At 43.8% G+C, this 11,614-nt stretch overlaps 1 protein-coding gene across 2 annotated transcripts in view; it reads right to left on the bottom strand.

Moving 5' to 3' along the window:
* Positions 1–7,103, bottom strand: part of PLPPR5 (phospholipid phosphatase related 5) — a gene marked incomplete at its 3' end in the record, with an annotated part of 123,513 nt that extends 116,410 nt beyond the window's left edge. For both annotated transcript variants that reach the window (XM_080693404.1, XM_080693403.1), the window contains exon 1: positions 6,876–7,103. In XM_080693404.1, the coding sequence (XP_080549530.1) occupies positions 6,876–7,079 (204 nt within the window). In that variant the 5' untranslated portion in view covers positions 7,080–7,103. The remainder of the gene's footprint in view (positions 1–6,875) is intronic.
* Between the last annotated feature and the right edge of the window lie 4,511 nt (positions 7,104–11,614).

Genomic DNA, 11,614 nt, shown 5'->3' on the forward strand with positions numbered 1-11,614 from the left:
TGATATTGCCTCTTTATTTTTGCTACCTTTTTTACAGGGAAAATCAGAAGTATAAAAATCATACATGTTTTTCAACACCTCACAGTAAATGTATACACAGCTGGAAAAGTAGCACCCCAAGCAGTGGTAACCATCTCTTATGACCAGGTGGCTACACAGCCCGTGTAACCTGTTCATAGTATGTTGTCCTTATATATATGAAGTGATTTATTATCTCCAAAGTGCTTGCTCATCCATTTTGATTCTCATGTTAGCGCTGAAAGGTAAAAAGGATAAGGTAATGTCTAAGAAAAGCTATCTGGACAATGACCCACAGCAGATAGGAGACAGAAGAGGAAAGGGGGAGGAAAGAAAAAAAGAGGGAAAGGAAAGCCAGATTGTGTTCCTATTCCTGGGTCTTTGGTTTCCTCCTGTTGTCCCTTGTATGAATGTTCAGAGTTGATGAATCAAGTCATGAGGACTGTAATCTCCTCAGTGTGTAAATCCATAGTGCGATGGGCCTACTGGCCGCTACCCTAGGCAGGTGGAATGTGGATGGAGAAGGTGGGTCCCTGGGGGTGCAGCCTTAGCAACTATGCTCTTGTCTTTGAATCCCTTTACCTGCTTGTTCTCTCTCTCTCTGCCTCTCTCTGCTTCCTGACTCCTGGATGTGAGCAGAGCCCATGTGCTCTCCCCATCCCCACTTCCTGCTGCGCTGCTCTAGGTTCTGTAGACATCTCAATAAACAACAAAAAAAAAAAACCAAAAACTTGTGAGCAAATAAATCTTCCTTCCTCTACATTGTGTGGTCAATTGTCTTAGATTATAGCAGTTTGAGAGAATGTTTACCAAAACACCACCCCTCAGCAGCAGCATCTCCTTTTCAGTATGCACAGGAGGGACAAATGGCAAAAGAACAACGGAGGATGGAAGAGGAATAAAAGAAGAAAGGTGAGAGAGAAGAGGGAAAGAGCATAATGAATGAATGGATATGAATAAGAATATACAAGTAAAACAAAGTCCCAAGAGTTCTCAGGAATTCAAACAGACCCATAAATTCCCAAAGAGTAGTTATTTTAGTAGATCTTGACATTTCTGACAATTTGATTAAACCATGAAGGCTCTTACTTTAGAAAATGACATATGTAATGCATATATACAATATTTTTATACACAATTTCTGTGCATTCACTATACCGCTAACTCCAGTACTAGGTCCCACATTAAGAGACATGCCATAGAAGCAGAGGTAACTTCACCTCTCTGTACTGTGGTTTGCAGATCTAGCACCAATAGGTAGTTCTACATAAGTGTAGGTGTCTGCAGCACTGTAGCAGTGTGTGCGCCTGAGATAAGAGGCGTGCCTTCAGATGGGAACAACAGAAATCCCTGAATCCCTTCTGCTGCCACCCACCTCTCTACAACACTTCCAAGTCTAATAGGAAACAAAACAATTCCCCACACCACACATTGAGGCCATTATCGACAGCGGAATACAAAGCTTCCTATCAAACCAGGGAAACAGGAACCAGGGACAAAGGTTTAAGGGAATTTCAGCTTTCCTGGTATCGAATCACTATTACTAAGAATCCTGAAAGACAAGTTAACCTGAAGATAAAGATACTTTACAAAATAACTTAAATGCACAGGCTTTGGAGACTGGCACTGTCATTGAGGGACTTGGTATTGATTGACCATCTAACCTTTATATCAGTCTCCTCCATAATTCTTCCTGTGAAAATTAGTAAGATTAATGGATTTAAATAACAAGTCTGGCATAATGATCTTACTATACTTAAAACTCAGTAATGAATTGTATTTAATGTAGCACATTTCAGGAAAATACTATCATGTTGAGCATTTAAGTGAAGCAATGAATGAAATGTACCTAAAACAGGGCATGATGCATGAGAAATGAATAACAAATATTAGTGGTGATTTACTTGAAGAAATGGAAGTAATGTCAAAGGTAGAAACCACTCATTTAATTTTGGGAACCGAATTTTGATTTTTCCACTTTTATTACTATTCAGACTCCCATGTTTGCAGAGGTAGGATTGACAACTTGGTGGCTTTTGTGTGCCTCTCATGTTTTAAGCCTTGGAGTCCACTAACAAAGCTGTTTTTCTAGGTGAGAAAAGACACAGAGAAAGAAAACCCAGCTCATGTTCCCTACTGCCTGAAAATGGCAGATCTGGGCTTCGACCCAAGCAGTCAGACTCCAGCACTTGTGATCTTAATTTCTACATGGACTGATACTCCAAAAAGGTAGGTGTTTCTTATCTCCAGTTTATCAAAAAGACACTTCTTACTGTCATTAAAAAAAAAGAAAAGCATATGGTGAGTGGGTGATATAACTTAGAATGAGTCCATACTTGTCAGACACCTATAACTGTGCTTGATCTCCTACACTATACCATAGGTGTGGGTTCCAGGAGTGATGATGCAGAAGGATATTCAAGGCAAGATATGAAGGAGAAGAGGTCTACAGGAAGGTTCTGAGTTGGAGATGCCTTTCTGTCTATTTCCCCTACATTCCACAATGCCAGCATCCTTGGAACACAGGAGTAAGCAACATCCCTCAAATTTGAGCCTCAGAGTTTAGAGAAAGCATCCTGGGAACGGAAACATAAAGAATCTGAGATGTGCCTTGGCCTTCAAACCTGCCCTTCCTCATGCCAGTGGCCATCTTGTCCAGAGCTAATTTTTCTAACCTCGTTTCTGACTCTGTGAGGATCGATGGTCGAGTTTTATCACTTCCAAATCATCTATGTTGCTACAGATCTAAAGGACAATAGCTCCTGTGGCCAATGAATCCAAATTTGAGAAGCAGAAGCCATGGTCATCATTAGGTCTTTTAATGAAAACCAAAGATCACCCATGAAATTTATATCTATGGGTGCTCTGTGTGCCACTTTGACAAATGCCAGACAGAACAAACTAGACATCACCTGTTTTCAAAGAGTTTATAAATCATGTTGCTTATATATATATATATATATATATATATATATGATATATATACACATTATATATACACATACATGTTACATATACATATATATACATGTATATATGTATATAAAACAATTGTAGTTGGGCATGGTGGCACATGCCTGTAATTCTAGTACACGGAAAGTTGAGACAGGAAGATCACAGGTTCACAGCCAGCCTCAGCTACTTAGTGAGGCTCTGTTTGCAGATAAAAAAAAATAGGACAGGGGGGGTTTAAGCTTAGAAGTAGAGGACTGTCACTGAGTTCAATCCTTAGCACCCCCCCACACACACAGCACAGCGCAATTGTGTTCTTTTTTCTGAAAACACAAAATGGCATTAGATACCATGAGGGGCAGAATCTAAAATGATTTATGTAAATATTTTGCTAATGGAAGCACATCAAAAATTTCCTAAAACACTACCCACCAGATTATATCCCTGGTTAATTAAGAACATCTCTCAACCAGGTGACCTCAGCATTGGTTTTCATCTAAGCACCCCCACTACCCCAAACATCACTCTCAGAAAGGAGACAAGCAATGGCTGTTTCAAGACTATACCCTGTGTTTTCTGCCTTCATGGACATGTACATGAAGCTGCTTTTAGGATGTCCTAACTCAAATGCCATTCAACCTCTCCTTGAAGATATATTTCATATGCCACCATGTCCTCCACAGACTTTCATTACCCTTCAAACAAAAGTGATCTGGTCCTTCTCTGAACCACCAGAGATTTTTGTGGTATGTGCATTCACACACATGTAGATATATACATATGTATGTATAACATTTATCATGATTATATTGTGATCTTTGGTGTGTTTACCTAACTTGCCAAACAGCCTGTCAAATTCTTGGGATCAGTGATCATGGTTTAATTCTAAAGTTGCCTTTATAACCTCTAGTTTGCCAGGTGGAGTACTTAGAATACAGGCATTCAATAAACACTGAACTATTAATTTAATAACAATAATGTTGGACTCAGCTTGGGGCTCAGTGGTAGAGAACTTGCCTAGTATGCATAAGAACCTGGATTCAATCCTTCACAGCACAGAAAATAAGTGACCTCTTAGGGAGTATCAACTGTGGGCCACCAATGACATTTATACATTGTAACTAATTTAATTTTAAATTTTAACATTTAATATTGAGGAAATTGTGTTATAAGCAGCTTAAACAAATTAGTCCAGGTGTGATGACAAGAAGAATCTAAAGGATGAAAAGTGAGTTAAAAAGTTAAAAATAATTGTATACATACACAATAAAGAACTCTTATCATAAAAGGAATGTAATAGGTGAAAAGACCCTTTGTCAAAGGCATTTATCTAGAAGAATGTTTACAAACAAGTTGAATTTTCATACTGCATGCAACAGAAGAATCAACAGGCTTGAAAATTTGATAGATGAGAGCTTAAATTCTGAGTTTAACATTTTAGCCATATTCTTTGGGAGCATTACTTAATCTATCTAAGTCCTCAATTCCCTTTATGTTATATAACAACAACAACAACGACCTTCAAAATAATGTAAATATTAGGTGAGTTTAAGGTACATAAACAACCTATTAGAGAATCCAAAATAATGACTCCTTTGATGTCAGGTATTGTTAATACTGTAATTAATAACATTATTTTTCCATGAAGGGAGTGTGCTGAGCCAATGGTCTTGAGAAAACCAGAGAGGCAAAGATGCCTTTGCTGTTTTCACTCTTCACCTGGGGACAGAGTATGCTAGTCCTAAAACCAGAAGGAGAAGAAAGGCCAGCATCACACCGGTTTTCGAAACCCAACACATCCTTCTCTTCAGACTGACTCTCAAATCCATTATCTTCTACCTAAATAACTAAAAGCCAAAACATGGAAATCAAGTTGAATCCTCCCTTTATAATACCTGTCCACTCACACAACCTCAAAGCTTGGCCCTCAGCTTTCAGAAAACGTGCTCTTTAGAAGCAACAAAAGTAGCAATTGCATTTGGCTTCAATCCTATGGAGATACAAACACCATACTCAGCTTTGCTTTCAGATGTTTCCAATTTATCCTCTAAGCCTCAGTTTCCTCAAATGTTAAATAGAGATAATATTTCCCAGAAGGGGTGCGTCACAAACTATAATTCTCCAGTGCCCAGCACCAAGTAGGCACTCAGTAGGGACTAATTAATGACCTTTATCCCTCCAAGGTTCTGAGCAGAGAATTATCAAAACCTCTGGACCAATGTGCTTTTGTCTCTGTCACCTACCACCATGGATGGATGGTTCAGCTCTAACTCAGAATGGCAATTATCAAGAGAAAAATTATAGACACTATTAATTATGGTTGTAACCAAATCAATGACCTGTAACTAACTTCCTTCTTTCCTGAACTTTCCCATAGCTATCTAGTCTCCTGAAAAATGCAGAATCTACAGAAATTCAAAAGGGCCCCGGTTTTTCCTCCATTCCTTTTCAGATAGTGAAGAGAGAATACAAACAGGAAGAAGGCTTGGGTTTTCTGATACATTTTAGCAAAGTACAGTGTCAAAACAAAATAAAACATTTTCTGGAGGAAGGTCTAACACATTTAGAACCATTATGCTGGAGCTGAATTTAATGTCAACTATCCCAGTAGGTGTGATAAACAAAGTTATTTTGAAGTTATCAAGAAGTTCCTTGGTTTGTTCACACAATTCCATTTTGTGTGTTAAGAACTTTCCATTATTTTTAAACCATTAAGTCATTTTCTTTAAAATTCAAACAAAAGATGGACATCAAAGCCGAATGGTTAAGACAAATATTCTGAACACTCATAATTGCAATTTATACATTCAGCTACTGAAAATAAAACTTAATTTTCTAATTTCCTACTTGTTATCTGGAGAGGGGGGAATGAGAGAAGGGGAAACCTGTATCACAGCAGGGAGTGAGCCTCCGATACTTTGTCAATATAAAGGAAACATAATGTAGCAAGTTTCCTCAGACACAACACTCGTTTAAAGAAAGAAAACACCGCTCATTTTCCATCAAATAGCTGAACTATATCCACATATGTAAATTAAGGTGTGATTTTTACTCCAAGAAGTGCATATGTACTTGTGGTGGGGTATCTGTAAAGTCATTCTCTCTGTCTCTCATTCACAGGACACACACACACACACACACACACACACACACACACACACAGTCTCTCTCACACTCAACAATCCATAAATCCAAAAGGCATTCTCAAGCCTAGTTCAAAGAGACAAGTAGGACCCAGCCGCCCAGGAAGGAGCGGCCTTAAATAAATTCTAAGTGCTTTCAGGATGTAGGGGCACTGACTGCTTTCCAGCAAAGCACTACTGCCCAGGCCCCTTCATCGAGAAACCCCCAGATTCTTTGTGAGATCCTTGATCTCTGCTCCATTAGTCCCTTTGGCCCTTTCTTCTGAAAAGGTGATAAAATAGACACAGGCGCCCCGACTCGGGAAGCAGGAGCCCTTCTACACCCCAACAATTGACCCCCTCTCTCCTCCTCACCAGCCGGGCTGCTGCTCAACCTTCAGGCGCAAGGGGAAGGGAGGCGATCAGTAATGGAAGGCCAGGGAATGCATTAAGTCCAGATCACCCCCAAGGCCACCCCTCTGCATCCGGACACCCAACTGTCACCTCCTATGGCCCTCCTTTATTTCCATCGCCCCCCACAAGTCACCCATTACTCCATCTGCTGCAGATGACGCGGGGGTGGCGTGCAGAAGAGACGGGGGCTTCCTTCCCTCCCTCCCACCCCCCTGCACTCCCAAAGAAGGTCCTCTGGGGAAGGGGCTGCCCATAACTTGGAGGAACTTAGAAGGCAGAGGCTGCCGCGCCCCGACCCTCCGCGGGGCCCCCACCCCGAGGCAGGCAAGGGCGGCGGTGGGAGCGGGCTGGGGGCGAGCCCCGGCTTACCACGAGCACGGGGACCCCGGCGGCCAGCGAGTAGAGGAGCACCGGGGGCACGGCGCTGCTGTCCTCCGGGCCCGGGTAGGGCTTGCGGTAGGCGCTGTCGTGGCAGAAAAAGCCCTGCACGTTCACCGTGAACGTGTCGGTGTATTCGAAGTAGTACGCCAGCATCACCGTCCCAGCCATGATCACCATCTGGAAATAGAGCATGCTGCTGGTGAGCGCCGCGGGCAGCAGGGGCGCGCACTCCTCCGGCCCCGCCGAGCCCCGCCGAGCCCCGCAGAGCCGAGGGCCCCTCCCGGGTCCGCCGAGGCAGCCGCCGGGGGCGCGGCGGCGGGGGCGGCGGCAGGATGCCGAGCGCGAGGATGCCGAGCGCGGCGGCTGGAGGAAGAGGCGGAGGCTCCAGTCCCGGCTCCGCGGCGCGGGCGGCTGCAGAGGAGGCGGCTACCCCCGGACGAGCCCCCGCTCCCCTGCCCGCCCCCTGCCCGCCGCAAGCGCCGCCCGCCGAGGCGCGGGGTCGCGCGGGAGGGCGGGGAGTCCCGGGCTGCTGAGGCCGCTGCACCCCAACACCGGACGGTCCTCGGGTCAAGCCCCAGGGCCAGCCCGGAGGAGGCGGCCGGCAGGGCGGGCGTCCCGCCTGCACCTGCACCCCCGGGGGGCGGCCCCCGTGGAGCCGGAGGAGCTCCTGGAGGGGGTACAAACCAAAATCAAAAGGAGAGGGGAGGCGGAAGAGATGGAGCTTTTAGAAACTCCCTTTCGAGGCACCAGGGGGCTGTTTAAGAAACCCGCACACGCCTGGGAAAATGGTGCGGGGATACTTGAGAGCGCAAACCCCCCGGCAGCTCCGGGCGCCTGGCAGCGAGTTCCCACCGAGGCTCCGCCGCCGCGCACCCTCGGATGTCGGAGCCCGGCGCCTGCACCAGCCCAGCGGTGGTTTCCAGGCGCGGTTAAGTAAAGGATCTTAGAGGATTTTAGATTCAGGGGTTTCTTTGCCTTCCCATCTAGCTTCTTAGGGCATTGTTTAGAATTAAAAAAAAAAACAAACCCACAGAATCATAGCTTTCAGCTCCGGGAGCACCATCCTCTCTGGTCCCGGGCTCCTTCCTCGCCCGCCTTTGCTCATCTTCTCAGCCTCCTCTATTAGGTGCCGGTGAGAGGAGGTACTGTGGATTCCATTCTCGGGACCCCGAGGACCCGGCGCCAGGGAAGGGGAAGGGGCCATTTCTCTCATCTTGCTATTCCCCCGAGTTCAGGGAACCGCAAGGGATTCCTCTGGGGTCAGGTGGAAGGAGACCAACGCAGGCTCACAGCACATGCATACAAAATATACCCATGTGTGGGTGACCGCAGGCGTGCCTGGCTGTGTGAGTAGCTAGGGAGTCGCCCGTTTCCCAGAGCCCTTTTTGAGATGCTGAGATGCAGTGAGGGTCCCCGTGTGCGAGCTCAGGGGCAGGCTCTCAGGGGGCCCCTCTCAAAGCCGGCACTGCGGGTAAGAAGCATGGATGGCTTAAAAAGCCAGGTGAGGGGACGTCTTAGAGCTCTGCCCATCTCACTAAAACCTTAGGAGCTTTCTCGAATAATTCGTTTTAGTAGATTGTAGTTTTCTGGTTTTTAGAGGTGGACTGTTACTAGCAGGAAAGCACAACATTGTTAAGCTAAAAAATGCAGTTTAAACTTGGCAAATGACTGGTGGTTTGGGAATGGGATAGTAATGGCAGTGTGAATTTGTTCAACCTTGAATAGGTATTATATATACCTCCACATTATTACAAATATCATTCAGGAGCTAACTACTTGGAGTGTGCTGGATAGACCATAATGAGCCAGACATATAGCAAGCAATTTGGGGCAGCAGGAGTGAGCTTGTTCCTAAATGGACAAGCGTGACTTACCACATTATGAAAATGCAACAACTATACAGATACATGGTTTAAGGCTTCATTCCAAAAGCATTGGGAGGTTGTAAGGGTGTTTAAACTGCTTCTCTGGTTCTCAATAGGAATCCTACAAACCTTCCCACTTAATAGAATATTTGGAAGAAAGATGTTAACTATTAAAGGTAACTCATTTGTCCTGGCTTATGAAAATGTGCATTATTTTCAAAATTACATTGCAATGCACTGCTCATGTGTATCCAGTGCCTTGTACTGGCTGTGGACCAAAGCAAAGTCCTTGTCCTGTTCACAGCTCAACTCTCTGCATGGGCAGAGCATAACGCACAATAGGTATTCCATAAATGCAGGCTCACAGCACATGCATACTCCCCTCAAGACAACAGGAAAACGTTTTCACATATACAGTTTGCCCACAGCTAGAAAAATCACAATCTGTATGTCCCTGGATACACATAACTCACAGTAATTACTGGCATGGTCACACCTACACACACTGTAGGTGTAAGGTCAGTGTAAGAGAGGCAACTGGGTTGCCCTGTTCAACCATGTCTGACACTCGCCAGCTCTGGAAACCTGGGCCAGATGCTGGGCTGCCTTTTCCTTTAATTTCCTCACCAGCTCATTTAAGAGGATACTAGTATCCACTCTACAAAGTTGCTATTTTGGATTAGGGGATATTAAGCACAAGCTATTCACTGTATCTCGCACATAATGAACACACCCATAATGTTTAAATTCCCTAAAAATTAGCTTCTAAACATGAGCATCTAATCTACCTGAAGTAACTCAGGATTTTCACCAGTGACTTACCATTTTATTGATTACAGAATGACTCCAGGTGTATCCCTATTCCTGTAGTCTGCACATTTTTTCCCTATAGATTAGACATTCTATCTTGTTTAGAAATATTCCATCTCTAGAGCCTGGCGTGGTGGTGCAGGTTTATAATCCCAGCGCTTGGGAGGCTGAGACAGGAGGATTGCACAGGTTTGAAGCCAGCCTCAGCTACTTAGTGAGGCTCTCAGCAACTTAGTGAGACTCTGTTTCCAAATAAAAAAATAAAATAGGTCTGGGAGTATAGCTCGGAGGTAGAAAGCCCCTGGGTTCCAGCCCTAGTACCTCAAAAAAAAAGAAGAAGAAGAAGAAGAAGAAGAAGAAGAAGAAGAAGAAGAAGAAGAAGAAGAAGAAGAAGAAGAAGAAGAAGAAAGGAAAGAAATATTCCAACTGAAGAATGAGATACTACATTAGCCAGGTTCTTGCTACTGACTTAACACCTAGCAAAATCAGCATAGAGGAGGAAAAATTTGTTTGGGCTCATGGTTTCAGTGTGTGTGTGGTACTGGGGATGGAATCCAGAGGCTTTCTACCTCTAATCTACACTCCCAGACCTATTTTATATTTGATTTGGAAACAGGGTCTCATTAAATTACTGAGGTTGGCTCATGGTTTCAGAGGCTTTGGTCCATGGTGGCTGGCTCCGGTGCTGTGGATCTGCAGTAAAGCAAAACAGCATGGTGAAAGGGCTCTCTTTGTGGTAGCAGAGAAGGAGACAAGAGACAGTGAAGGGGGTTTGGGGGAAATTCATGCGAGGGACTGCCCTGGTGACCTACTTTCTCTAGCTAGGTCTCACCTCCTCCAGTTCCCACCATCTCTCAGTAATGCCATCAAACTATGACTCCACAATAGATTCATCCATTAATGAGGTTAGAGCCCACAATCCAATCACCTTCCTGAAGATTCCCCATTGAGCAGCGCTGCACCAGTACTAACCTTTCAACACTCCAGCCTTTAGGGGGGACATTCAATCCAAAACAGGCTTTTTGTTTTGCTTCAGATTCTAATGTAGCTATTATTTTGTCCATTTTAAATGGTCAGAGGGCATTGTTGATGGATTCATGGTTAGCTAACTGTTGAAATGCAAAGGTAATATTGAATCCTATAAGGATATCAACATTAAATTCACCGTTCATGAATATTTGAGCAGACTGAATATTCATAGAGATGGCTAGCAGTGGATGAGAGAGCATGAGTTATGTGCCCTTGGGCTGCTTACTTTACCTTCCTAAGGTTGAGCTTTTTCCAGGGCAAAATGAACTAATTTTTCTTACCTTTGGGCTGATTTTGGAAATTAAATGAGAATATGTAAATTACCTGGGGAAAAAAGTACTTATTTGGTATATTTCTTCACTTTATTTTCTATTAAATCATTTAAGCTAATTGTTTCCCCCCAATACATCTTTTCAACCGCAAAGAATCCTTTGAAATCTTGCCTCAGTTTTTATTTAAATTTACAGCTACTTCTAGATTAAAATAGCCTATTCATATTTAATCTTTTGGAATCCAGGCCAAATTCCGAATTTAATTCCTAAGCATATTATTGTGCTTTCAAATGTGTTCTGGCAATCAGCCTCACTTCACAAAATATTGTCCTATCCCTCAGACTCTCCCTATCTCAGCTCCTATCAATGTAGATATAGTCTAAGTGAAAAATGTAGAATTTATACCTCTTTCATTTTCTCTCATCTAAATTCATGGAGTATTTAGATGCACATGACTTAACAACCATGCACGTTCCACCATATTTCCCTGTGGCAAAATATTAAGACCTATCTTGGGAAAATCATTCATCATGCCCTTCTCACCACCTCAATACCATGTTGTCTGGTAAGGACTAGGAAAGAGCTAGACCAGCATGGGAAGATATAGTCCTTGACCATAGGGTTTGCAACTATTATTCTGCAGATAGAGACAGATGTACAAATGGCCAAAGTGGAGGGGCTCCTTATGTTAGAAGCAAGTTCAAAGATAAATGGACAGTCCTTGGGTAGGCAAGCATCGAATATGTGTGGA

Source organism: Muscardinus avellanarius (assembly GCF_963383645.1).
Source record: "Muscardinus avellanarius genome assembly, chromosome: 3".
Classification (NCBI taxonomy): domain Eukaryota; kingdom Metazoa; phylum Chordata; class Mammalia; order Rodentia; family Gliridae; genus Muscardinus; species Muscardinus avellanarius.